The 13,453-nt window shown below is 49.1% G+C and overlaps 1 protein-coding gene across 1 annotated transcript in view; it reads left to right on the top strand.

Moving 5' to 3' along the window:
- The first annotated feature begins 3,616 nt into the window (after positions 1-3,616).
- Positions 3,617-13,453, top strand: part of LOC147108133 (L-selectin-like) — a 50,066-nt gene continuing 40,229 nt past the window's right edge. Inside the window, exons 1-2 of the mRNA XM_086006025.1 lie at positions 3,617-3,970; positions 12,938-13,045. Of these exons, the coding sequence (XP_085862151.1) occupies positions 3,823-3,970; positions 12,938-13,045 (256 nt within the window). The 5' untranslated portion in view covers positions 3,617-3,822. The remainder of the gene's footprint in view (positions 3,971-12,937; positions 13,046-13,453) is intronic.

Genomic DNA, 13,453 nt, shown 5'->3' with positions numbered 1-13,453 from the left:
CCTTTTGTGGAACTTAAATCTTTCTGCTATCAGCAGCGGTGTGGGGCTTAAGTGGTCCTGTAGGATTTCTACTATACTTTCGAAATTCTTCTCCACGGGCTTCTCTAGGGTTATCAGGTTTCGCAGTAAGCCATAGGTTTTTGCACCCATGTAATTTAACAAAACCAGTGCTTTCCTAGCATCTGGCACTTCATTCGCCCTGCAGTACACCTCAATGTGTTCCACATATGTCACCCAACCTTCGACTTCATTGTCGAACGCCGTGATACTGCCATTCTTCGCCATCCCAGGGTGTAATTTAACTGTCTAAATGGCGTCTCCCGCGCTCTCCCTTCTTCTCCGCTGGAACAAAATGGCGTCTCCCGCGCTTTCCTTCCTTCCCGCGCTCGCCCTTCTTCTCCGCTGCAGCTTAAAAAAAAAATGGCGTCTCCCACGCTCTCCCTTCTTCTCCGCGGCTCAATGGCGTTTCCCGCGCCCTCCCTTCTTCTCCCCACGGACGCGGTTCAGCCCTTGAGCCCTGGCTGTGCTCTGCGCGTTCTCCTGTGCGCCTTTCCCATTGCCGTCGCTCGGTCCTGAACCCGGCTGCTGCTTTACCCTCTCTCGCTCTCTGCTTGTTTTTCCTCAACGCCGCTCGGTTCTTTAACCCCCGGCCGCGCCCTGTGCGCTTCACCCTCTCTCTTACCCCGTCGACGCTGCTCGGCTTTTCTATGCCGTCGGTCGGCTCCCGCCGCCGCTGTCCAGGAAGGGTGTGCGCTGCACCTGTTGCCAGTCTGTTGCTGGATCGTCGTGGCTCTCAACAGCCACTCCTGCGATGTTCACTTGCTGCTGGATGACTGGGTGGTTGCTCGTGGTCGACGCCCGTGCTTCTGGCCTCGACTTTCTTCCACCGTCCTCCCGGAGCGACTCCTTGATGGGAAATGCAGAGTTGCAGGCAGATTCGAATCAACCTCGTCGCCACTGTTAGATCCGTGATTCTTTAAATAGGATGTTTCCCCAAGAACTACACGGAGGCTGTAACTTAACAATCAACAGGTGTTTACTAGATTAGAGTTGTCTCACGACTGAAGTACAGAAGCCTGCTCCGGCTTTATATATAGAGGTGTGGTCACTGCCGGTACTACAGTATACAGGAGCTGTAAAACAGTTCTCTCTTAAAGGTACATACACAACATATACCAATGAAGGATGTCTCCAACTCTTATCTCTTTCTCTAGTTTTTATCTCTTTAAGCATAATATTGCTGAATTCCTCGTCTCCATAAACTTAGCACAACATTCCGTTACTTCAGTAATTTGAACCAGAGGTTTTTAATCAGGTTGGCATAATCCCATCCTGCTTTGCTCTTAGCCAAACGCCATTTTATACAGGCTTTTAGGCTTTTAACATACAATTTCACATATTATAGTTATATAAAAATGGTTATAGAATCTTAACTAAATCCTACAGGTACACCCTAGCCTACAACGGAGGCACATTAGACTGCCGCAGGATGAAGGAGTCATGGCAACTGCCAGGGTACTTGGCGCAAACATGCAAAATGTCCTTCTTCTGGTTACACAGCAGCTGCACGTTGAGGGAGTGGAAGCCCTCGCGGTTGACAAAAAGAGCTGGGTTGTGATGGGGTGCCTTAAGGGCCACATGTGTGCAGTCTATGACGTCCTGCACCCTTGGCAAGCCTGCCATATTTGCAAAGCCGACCGCACACGCGGTTATACTTGCTTGATCCATGGAGAAGTGTATGTTATTATGCACCTTTGCAAAGAGGGCATCGGTAAGCTGCGTGATACAAGTGTGTGCGGCCGACTGGGAGATGCCGCTGATGTCTGCTGATGATCCCTGGAAGGAGCCTGAAGCAAAAAAGTTGAGGGCGGTGGTGACTTTGACAGCCACTGGTAAGAGGTGTCCACACACTCCTCTGGGTTCCAGGTGTTGGTGCAGCAGTGCGCAGATGTCACCGACTACCTCTCGCAAAAGTCTCAGCCTCCTTTGGCACTGCTGCTCAGTCATATTGCGGAAGCTCATTCTCATCCAGTAAACCCTGTTTTGGGGGTATCTCCTGTGGCGACGTGCTTCCCTGTGCTGGCGCCTTCTGCCCTGTGCACCATCAGGTGGGTGAGCAGCAGGTTGGCGCTCCAGTTGCTGCTGCTGTTGGTGCTGCTGTTGTGCCTGGTCCTGCTGCTGCCGCAGCTGCTCGTCCTCCGAATCTGAGGCCAGGATGAAAGGAAATAAATGGTTCCCATGCTGCTGGTAGATATCTCCGTTGAGGAAGCGCTCAGTCAATGTGGGGAGAGGGTTTTCCCAGGAGGTCACAGTGGAGATGGATCTTAGCTTCACCACTTCCAAGATCAGTGGACCGGCAAAAAGTTCTCCAAGACCTGAAACAACAAAGTTCTGCCACCTGCAACTGAGCCTTGTTGAGAGCTCCGTTTTTATGGTGGAGCTGCAGCTGTTGGGAAGCCAGCCACTTGTCAACCCGACAGGATTAGCTGGCGTGTTTCAGGGGAGACGTGCAGCATGCTGGAAATGTGGCACAATTTGAAAGGCCTCTCAAAATGAGATTATAGAGGTACGTAAGTGGTAGTTAAGAGTCTTAAGGGTCTATCCCACCGCTTGGAGGCGCAACCGAAACTGACTCTGCAAGCCCGCCTCTGGCAAAGTTGTGCGGAGGCGGGTTGACGGCAGGATTGGAACCCGCCGTCATTTTTTCCAATTTTCCCAGCAGTCCCGCCTCCAAGCCCGCCCCCTCAGGGCTGGTAAAATCCAGCCCCATGTATCTCCCTCTTGAAAGACTCCCAATGCTCTGGCATTGATTTATCTTCAAGTAACTGCTTCCAGTCCACTTTTGCTAAATCAACCTAGTAAAATTGGCCTTCCCCCAATTTAGCACCCTTACTCCTGATTTTTCTTTGTCCTTATCCATAATTATGCTAAAACTAACTGCATTATTATCACCGTGTACATCTTTTTTGCACTTTCTCCTGTGTTTTTTTTGTAAAATGGTTCCTCAATTGATTTTGGACTATACCAAAATCTCCAAAGAAAGGGGAGGAACAACATCAAAATATTTTTAGGTCAGTTTGTTTCGCAAGTTAATTTTAATTATGCAACACCTTAGTAAACAGGAAAAAAAGATCCAAGTCTTGTGGTGCTTGTTTATTTGACTTAAAATTGGTGCTTCATTAAATCATTATTTTTATTGCAATCGAGGACTGTTTGGCCATTTCCTTTTACACAAGAGCTGTTTCCTTTGATAAAGTGAATTTTCTGCTGTTTTCACTGGGTTCAGTTCTGTCAGCATGTGGAGCAATATTATCACAATCCTTTCCATGTCTGGTACGATAACTTATTACATGTCATGTCTTTATTTTTGCAACTAAGTGATTACAAGGATGTAGACATAGATTTTAGAAATCTAGTTGTGAAACTAATTCATATATTATAACCAATCTTACTAACCTGAATTTAACAGCTGTATAAACGTATCATAGCTTGTTCAGTCTTTATCATTACAATAGTTCACAAAGAATTCAAGCCTATTCATTGGGAATCTTAGTCACAAATACATTTAATGCATGGTTGTGTTTTTTCTTTCTCGTTTGTTTAGGTTGTCCATATATTTCTGAAAGTGTAGTCTACCGGTTACACAGATCTGTAAATTCATTCCAAGATTCCCAAGAATATTGTACTTGGAGGTTTGATGGACTAGCTGAAGTCTACAACACAAACCAGCAGCAGTATTTAGCATTAATTGCAGATGGCAACGAAGTCTGGATTGGAGTGGCAAAATGTCAGCAAAACTGGTGCTACACTGGCTCAGGTAGAATGGTGTCGTACACAAACTGGGCAGAGGGAGAGCCCAACAACCACTACTCCTTCTTCTATGGAGAAGAGAATTGTGTTCTGATGCTCAGTAACCAGAACTGGAATGATGAAAATTGCCCTGGCCATAATTATTTTGTGTGCCAACAATGTAAGTACTACTTTCTCATACCTCTCTACAATTGCAAAGCAGACGTGACAATAACAACAAGGTGTCCCGGGTGTCCATGGGGTTATGTGCCATCAGATTTCTTTATTTAGGAACATGGGCCTAGAAATTCAGTTGCGTTCGCCAGCCGTTAACGCCATAAGAGGGGTAGATTTCCAGCGCTAGGCGCTTAGCGCCCGGGCGCAGCGCGATCTGCGCCTCGCCCCAACTTCAGTTGACATTTAGCGCCGGCGCAAAGTGTTAGCGCCCGCTCAGCTGCGCGCGCAGCTTATGACGTCATTTCGTCGTGCAACGCTGTTTGTGCGCCCCAAACTGGAAATTCAGTGGCGCCCGCCCAATGTGGGCGTGGCGCTGTTAAGAACTGTGAAGTGGAACGCAGCAGAGGCCCTGCGGGCCTCGGGGAGCGCTAATTAAAGGGCACTTTCACTGAACTATAAAGGCCAGCCATTTTGCTGCAATGACTTTAGTGCTTTGGATTTCTGGACACAGACCAAGGAACAGACCTTACTGATTTGGGACAACATAGGAGAGGTATTTTTGGCTTCTGGCCAGAGCTTGGAAATTTGACTCTTTGTGATTTCACTGTTTGCAAGTTCATTATGGGGGCTGCATGGGGCTCCAACCCTCAGTTCCAGCATTATGTGCGAAGGGCTCGCAGACGCTGTGTGAGAGGGCCAGCCATGCCTAGACGCAGAGGGGCCATCAGGCGTCGGCAACGTAGGCCTTACCCACTCAGGGAATACCGGCAGCAGGTGTCCTATCTCACCATGACTGCCGCGCATTGTGTTAAGAGGCTGCGCTTCAGAAGGGAGGTGGTTGCAGAGATCTGCCAGCTGCTTCACAGAGATCTGCATCCACAGCTGATGTGCAGGACCTCTCTGTCGGTGGAAGTGAAGGTCACGGTGGCTCTGAACTTTTATGCAAGCGGCTCCTTCCAAGCTGCTGCTGGGGACATAGCGAACATCTCCCAGTTCGCCGTGCATCGCTGCATCCGGCAGGTCACCGATGCCCTTTTCGCAAGGAGACACCAATTCATCTCCTTCCCCATGACCCTAGAGAGGCAGGAGCAGCGTGCAGTTGGATTTGCCAGGATCGCCGACTTCCCCATGGTGCAGGGCGCCATTGACTGCACGCATGTGGCTATGCGGGCACCTATCGACAATGCCGAGGATTACCGCAACCGGAAGGGCTACCATTTCCTTAATGTACAGCTGGTGTGTGACCACAGGCAGCGCATCCTAGCTGTCAATGCCCGCTTTCCAGGAAGCAGCCACGATGCATTTATCCTGCGCCAGACTACTGTGGCTGACATGTTCGAGGCACAGCCTCCACCAAGGGGATGGCTTATTAGGGACAAGGGCTACCCTTTGTGTACATGGCTCATGACCCCGCTCCGCGCGCCCAGGACCCCTGCGGAGGAGGCATACAACGAAAGCCATCAAGCCACAAGGAACATCATAGAGCAAACGATTGGCGTCCTGAAGCAACGGTTCCGCTGCCTGGATCGATCCGGCGGATCTCTACAGTATTCGCCGGATAGAGTCTCCCAGTTCGTCGTCGTTTGCTGCATGCTGCACAACCTGGCTATCCGAAGGACTCAGGCACTGCCACCTCACGTTGGGCCACCACCTCAGGAGGACGAGCACGAGGACCATGAGGAGGAGGAGGAGGAGGATGAGGAGTACCAGCCCAGAAGGGAGCCACAAGGTCCAAGGGCCGTCCGCCGGCGGCTTATTGAACGACACTTCTAGGCCCCCTGTCAGGGAATGGCTTGTGGCAATGAACGCACCTGAATGCAGCTGCTCCGCAAGCCCTCAGCCGGTTAACGCAACAACCACTTGAAACATGACACCTGGACAAGCTGAATAAATAAAAAGCTTTATTTAACAAACTCAGGGCCCTTCCCACATGAAACAGAAAAACAGACAAGACCCCCAAAAAAGTGAAAAACATATCTCACTCCCACAACCTGGGGAGGAATAACAAAACTTGTCAATCCAATTGGCCTTCATCTTCGGCCTTTCCAAAATAAGCCCCCCCCCTCCAGAACACAAACACCCCCATATAAAAAAAACAGCTGGCCACACCCTCTACTTGGTGTGCCGAGAGGGCGAGTCCTTGTGCAGGCTTCTCCGGCCCCTGCCCGACCTGTTGCTCCGCCTCAACCTGGGCCCTGTGGGTGTTGGAAGGCTGGGGGAAGGCTCCTGAGGGGCACCAAGCGTATCGGCAGATGCCCTTGGGGGTCGGCCTAGACGAGGTCCGGCCCTGGAGGGGCCGGCTGCTGACTGCTGCAGCTGTGGCTGGGCAGCATCAGTCTCTGCAGCAGCTCGTCGCACCTTGGCTGGGGGAGTGGCAGTGGCGGCTGCAGCAATGGGGGCAAGCTGGCTGATGCCAGGCGCTCGCTGGTCGCCAGAGACACAGGCACTCGGCCGGGCTGGCACTGCAGCAAGCGCAGCAATCTGGTGGAGGCCAGACCGCTGTGCTGCAGCAGGGCGGCGGGTGCCCTGTCGATGCTTCCGTGTCACAGCGAGTGTGGCAGAAGTGAGTGCCCGAACTGCCCTGTTCTGTGCCCGCATCAGATCAGCCAGTGTCTGCACGGCACCACTCATGAACTCGCGACTCGCGTCCTGTGCTGCCGCGAGTTGGTCGACACCCCTGGCCTGTGCTGCCGCGAGTTGTTCCACACCCCTGGTCTGTGCTGCCGCGAGTTGTTCCACACCCCTGGCCTGTGAGTCCCCGAAAGCGGCCACACTATGAGCCAGGGACTCAATGGCCTGAGGCAACTGTCCCACAACCCCCATGAACTCGTTGTGGCGCCGCTCGGAGGCCGCGGACATTTCATCAAGGAGGCGCACCTCCTGGGCGAGGACCGTCTCCGGACTGGAGGGCGGACTCTCCATCTGGGGAGAAGGCCGCCGAGCTGCCCGACCCTTCCCGCGTGCCTGGGCGCCACTGGGCCCAGGAGCCGCGCCCCCCTGCAACACTTCCCCCCTCTGGGGTGAAGGCCGCCGTGCTGCCCGACCCTTCCCGCGTGCCTGGACGCCACTGGGCCCAGGAGCTGCACCCCCCTGCAACACTTCCCCCTGGCTCTCCTCCAGGCAAGACGTGTCCCCTCCATTGCCATCCCCTGGCGCGGATGAGGGTTCCCCTGATGTGCCGCCTTCCTCTTGGCCCTCGACGTCCTCCTCTTCCAAGGGACTGGCACACTCAGCTTCATGGACCTCCTCCTCACCAGCTGAAAGCAGGAAGGCACAAGAGTAGCTTTAGAGTGAGGACAGGGCGTCAGCGAGGGAGGCATGAGTGGTGGCATTATGCGCATTGGTCGGACAGTGGCAAAGGATGTAGATCTGAAGCGCAAGGGGAACGAAAGAGGTCCAAACGGTCATGTCCTTACCATTGGGGCCCAGCACAGGGTCGGCATCTCCAACAGCAACGGGGCCAACCACCCGGCCACGCATGAGTCGAGCCACGTGCTCCTCCAGGTCGCTGAGCTCCTGGAACTGGCCACGGCCTCCCCCGGTGACATTCCGGCTCTTCATATTCTTCGCCAGCTTGGCCTGCAAGAGAAAGGACAGCCTCTAAGTACAGTGTGTTGCCCTGTTGTTGTGTGCACTGCCTCCCATGGTCGAATAGCTTGGCCAGTGTGTTGCCCTGTTGTTGTGTGCACTGCCTCCCATGGTCGAATAGCTTGGCCAGTGTGTTGCCCTGTTGTTGTGTGCACTGCCTCCCATGGTCGAATAGCTTGGCCAGTGTGTAAAGTGCAGAAAGTGCTATTGATGATCATGCCAGTGCCATAGCTGCTGGAGGAGGGCTGGCCATTAGGCCTTTGAGGTCCCTTTGCCCATAATGTGAGGTGCACATGCAAGGATGAGGAGGACACTGGAAAGGGTACTCGCCCTGACCATCCGAGTGAGGTCGTTGTACTTCTTGCGGCATTGTTCCGCACTCCTCGGGACATCGCTGGTGGATGACATCCTGTGGGCGATTTCCCTCCAGGCTCTCCTGTACTGCCTCCTGGGAGCCTTCTTGCCACTGTCCGGGCACAAGATCTCTCTTCTCTTTTCAAAAGCCTTAAGCAGCACCCTCAAAGCATGCTCTGAGAAGCGCTGCGCTCGTTCACGGGCCTTCTGCATGGCTTCAGGCGCTATTTGGGTCCACCGGCAGTGTTCAGGCCTAGCTGCAGGGCTCCACTATCCAGGGCGTGGCAGCAGACCAAGTCGACCCTTCCCCCTTTAAGAGCTGGCCGGCGTCAGGGTGTCTGCTGTCAATCAAAACATGACCGCACCTGCGCTGCGCCCGGCCTCGGCGTTATCAGTCCGCACCGCCGGCTTAGCGCTTAAAGATAGGAGTGCAACGCCAGTTTCAGCGCTCGCCCAAACTCCTTGGACAAATCTACTGAATTTCGGCGAAGTGGCCTACACTTTCCGGCGGGCGCTAACTTTAGCGCCCGCCCGACTTTAGCGCACCAAAAGTGGCGCGACTGAATTTCTAGGCCATTGTTCAGATATTCCAACTATTCACTCGTAAATAGGCTCCAGTTGTTGCTGTGTACCAAGAAAATGTGTTTTCTAGCAGGAAGAAGCTTGTTTGATTAATTTCCTTCCGGGAAGTTACGATGGGATTCCTTGGAGTCTATCAGTGTTAGTAGGGGGTTCCTCCCACAGAAAAGTTTTAAAACCACTGCAATTACCAGTTAAATGCTTTTCACAGCGACAACGTGAGTTTTTATGTGGGAGCTGCTATACTAAAGTTTCAGGGCACTTTACAAGAAAGAAAGGATGATTCTGAGCAGGCGGTGAAAAAAAATGGCGGGGGAGTCAAAAGGACAATTGAAGGAATAGGTTTTAAGAGGCTTTTGAAAGAGGAAGGTAGCAAGAAAAAGTGGTTTTGGGGAGATAGTTCCAAAGAGCAGAACACAGTAAATGAAGAAGTAACAACAGAAAACGCTGGAAAAATGCAGCAGGCCAGGGCAGCATCCGTGGAGAGAGAAACAGAGTTAACGTTTCAGGTCGAAGACCTTTCGTCAGAACAGTAAATGAAGATTTAGCTGATTGTGTAGTGGGGCCAAGCAGTGATTCGGAATTGTAGGAGCACGTGCAACTGGGACTTACAGCTAGAGAAGATACCTCGGATAAAGTGGAGCAAAACTGAGGAGGTTTTGAAAAAGACTGGCATTTATATAGCGCCTTTCATGACCTCAGGATATCCCAAAACGCTTTACAGCCAATGAAGTATGTTTGAAGTGTAGTCACTGTTATAATGTAGGAAATATAGCAGCCAATTTGTGCACAGCAAGCTCCCACAAACAGCAATGTGATAATGACCAGATAATCTGTTTTAGTGATGTTGATTGAGGGATAAATATTGGGCTGGGGATAACTCCACAGCTCTTCTTTGAAATAACACCATGGGATCTGTTTATGTCCACCTGAGAGAGCAGACAGGGCCTTGGTTTAACGTCTCATCCAAAAGACGGCACCTCCAACAGTGCAGCACTCCCTCAGCACTGCACTGAAGTGTCAGCCTAGATTTTTGTGCTCAAGTCTCTGGAGTGGGACTATGAACCCACAATCGGACTGAGCCAGAGGCAAGGGTGAGATAGGGTTAGTGGGTGTGCAGGACCTTGTGTGAGAAAGAGAGCCACAGATATCTGGATTAACTGAAGTATATGAAGGAGGCATTGCCCTACATAGATCAGACAACTTGCCCTAAAAAAATGTTGTATATTTTCTGATTTTAGTGCTCCAAGTAAATACATACATGAAATACGATTCTCTCTCATTAATGTGGCAGTAGTGCTGTTTTCAGCAGATTTAGTATTGTAAAAGATTGAGAGCTGATTAAGCACTTGCCATTGGTTCATATTTTAATCAGCTCACATTTCTGTATTCCATTGCATGTCGCATTATATCGGGGTCAAATTTTAAGTTGGATTGCAAATTGATTACATTCACTTATTAATAGTAATTATTAATAGCAAAAGCTCTGTGCGGGGCCCGGTCGCTAATGGAGTACCACAGGAATCCATATTAGGGCAGTCGCTCTTCATTTTCTTTATTAATGAACTGGATGAAGGCATCAGGTGATACAGTCCTTATGTTTGCTGATTACACAAAGGGGTTGATGAGAGTTAGGATTATGGAAAATATTAACAGACCTCAGGCTGATTTAGATACAGTGGGAGAATGTATGGCATATGTCCTTCAATGTCAATAATTGCAGGATAATGCATTTGCGTTACGGTAGTTCCAGGTCTCTATATCACTCACCATCTCTAGCCCAGAAAGTCTGATAATGATTTATTGCTATTGATTTCTCTTTATATTATAGTAACATAGAAACATAGAAGATAGGAGCAGGAGTAGGCCATTCGGCCCCTCGAGCCTGCTCCGCCATTCAATGAGATCATGGCTGATCATCCAAATTCAGTACCCTGTCCCTGCTTTCTCCCTATATCCCTTGATCCCTTTAGCCTTAAGAAATATATCCAACTCCTTCTTGAATATATTTAATGAATTGGCCTCCACTGCCTTCTGTGGTAGAGAATTCCACAGGTTCACCACTCTCTGGGTGAAGAAATTCCTCCTCATCTCTGTCCTAAATGGCTTACCCCTTATCCTTAGACTGTGACCCCTGGTTCTGGACCCCCCGGCCACCGGGAACATCCTTCCTGCATCCAGTCTCTCCAGTCCTGTTAGAATTTTATAAGTTTCAATGAGAAATAGTAACAGTAACATTTAGCATTTGCCCGTTAAGTAAGGAAGTGTAAGGCAATCTAGCGGTGTTTCCGAATCATCACCACCTGCCATCCACAGGGAATGAAAGTCATTGGAGTTAAGCAAATATTCTGGTATGAAATGGCCGCTTGGTCTCTTGACCTATGGGATGTGTTTGGGGTTTACTTTTCTGTTCCACATGTGTAACCAAGGCCCTCTCTCTCAACAAGTGATTAGGATTTGGAATGCACTACCTGATAGGGTGGTGAATACAGATTCAATAGTAACCTTCAAAAGGGAATAGGATAAATACTTAAAGGAGAAAAAATTGCAGGGAAAGAGCGTGGAGTGGGACCAACTCTTTGAAAGAGCTGGTGAAGACTCGATGGGCTGAACGGCCTCCTTCTGTGCTGTACTCGTCTAGATGCGGCGACTATTGAACATTTGAATTAGAACTGACCCTACAGCAAAGTCAGCTGCAGTTTTCCAACTGTTGCTCTGGCTAACTCAGCACAGCCCATGAATGAAATGGGATCTTTTGGCCTCCATAGCTCAGTATCACACTGGACAGAGTCTTTGCTCATTAAGGCAGTGCATGTCTTTTAAGCAAATGTAGATCACAAATACAAAATTAGTTCCCATTTGTAACCATTGCATTCGTTCCTACTTAAGCCAATAATTTTAGCTTTTATATAATTGCCCAGACTTGTTGATTACTGCATATAGGTTTGCAAAGTCCCTAGGGTTCCAGAGGGGTCTCAGAGAGGCCACAAATTCCTCAGGTTTCGGTTCATGTGTTATCAAACTTTTGCATTAATTTACATGAGTTCATTTGCACCTGTATATCACCCACCATGTAAGGGGACCAAATCGTGACACAGTATTCTAGATGAAGCCTAACCATGGTCTTGTACAAGGACACTATGGTGCTTTTTGTCTTATATTGGATTATCTGAGCTATACATCCAAATGTTCTATTTGTTTTTCACCACTCATCATACTCATTTATGATCATAATAAACATTTATTTAGAGACTCATGCATTATAACACCTGGGACTATTTCCCACTCAATAGGCTTTAGTGAGAAACCCTGCATAGTGTGGGCATGCTTGGCAAAAGCCCTACCCACATGCTTTACCCTACACGTATCTATGTTAAATGCCATCTAGCAGATGTGGACCCATTCCCTCATTGCATCGAGATCTGTTTGTAGTTTTTTCTTTCTCATCCAAGGTCCTAACATCCAAGCATAAATCTGTGTGTTATCCATGAACTAATGGACAGTTCCCCCAACACCTTCATCAAGATCATTAATATTCATTGTGACATGGTTCCCTCAGCACTGATCTCCTGCTCTTTCATAGACCAGAAGACTTAACTGAAGCAGTAGCTGTCTATAGTTAAATTCTGTCAGTCTTGTCCCGTCTCTGTTGTTCTTTTGATTTCTTTCCCTGATACTTTTTTTAAGGCCCTATCTTTGTATTTTCCAAGGCTTGTTGCCTGCTGCCTTTACACCTGGCCAACATTACTCCCACTGGTCTCTCCTCCCAGTGAACCTAACTCCAGAGACTCCTTCCCACTGCCTGTAGCTGCTCCCCAGTCAGGTACCTTGACCCGATGCTCACCTGTACCCTTCTGCCACTCATCGCCACCCCTGCCATGGGATCTGTCAGCAGTTCTTTCTTCCTACTGGCTCTATGTTGGTGCTTACCTGCCCGCCTTCCTCAGCCCAAACCTCAGGTTTTCTGTCAGCGCTAATAGGCCTCTCAGTAATCCTCTCTTGCTACTGGTTACACTGCATTGTGTTTGAGGATATGAGCTGGAACCAGAAGATCCACTGATGTAAGTATCCTCCCAAAACCTCCATTTCATTCACTAATGAAGTTGAAATCCTGTTCCCAGCCAAGGTGAAGCAGCAATTGTTTTCAAACACAAATATTGGCCACATCCTTCAATACATTGACGTGTGATGGAAGATTAATATGATACACACACATTACAGCAAAAAAAATTGAAGATAGCCTGCTTAATTTGTAGGATTGACCTGTGTTTTTGTTGGATGCCTGGTCTCTATTCCCTGGTGGTTATGCAGATGTGCATTATTGTTTCATTAATGCATTCTCAGCAGCCAATCCGACTACATAATGTAAATAATGAATCTGCAAATGATTTATTCGTGAATACATCACATTTGAGTGATAATGTTGATGCTTGTGCTAATGTCTCTACAGTGCAATGCAAGGCAACAACCTGCAACAGAAGAGGCATGTGCATTGAATTGGCGAATGCTTTTAGTTGCACCTGTGACCAAGGTTTTTATGGAAACAATTGTGAAAATGGTAAGAGCTGGAGAAAACAATGGCAGTAAATGCGTATTCAAAAAGATAATCCAGGCCCACTGCCTCTCCTGAGGGCACTGACCCTTGCTGGAGTAGGATTCCATATGGGTTGGTGGTATCTGCTACCTTGTCCAAGTGGACATTCTTCATGCATAATGTTGAGTCTGTGTTTTCAAATGTAGTTATGCTGAATAACAGGACACAGACTACAGAAATAATTAAACAGGTCTTTAGTGATTGAGGGTCAGGGCTGAACTGGGATGCACTTTGCTCCGCAGGGTTTATATACCGGTGTGGTCACCACCGGTACTACAATGTACAGGAGCCATCAAAAAGTAGTCCATCACCTTAAGGTATCCTCTTAAGGTGGTACAGGTTACATACACTACAATTCCTCCCCTTTTAGCT

This window comes from Somniosus microcephalus, chromosome 13 (assembly GCF_052327205.1).
Source record: "Somniosus microcephalus isolate GS21.2 chromosome 13, FLI_Smic_1.0, whole genome shotgun sequence".
Classification (NCBI taxonomy): Eukaryota; Metazoa; Chordata; class Chondrichthyes; order Squaliformes; family Somniosidae; genus Somniosus; species Somniosus microcephalus.
The sequence above is the reverse complement of the archived record's forward strand: the minus strand, read 5'-3'. Positions and strand labels throughout refer to the sequence as shown.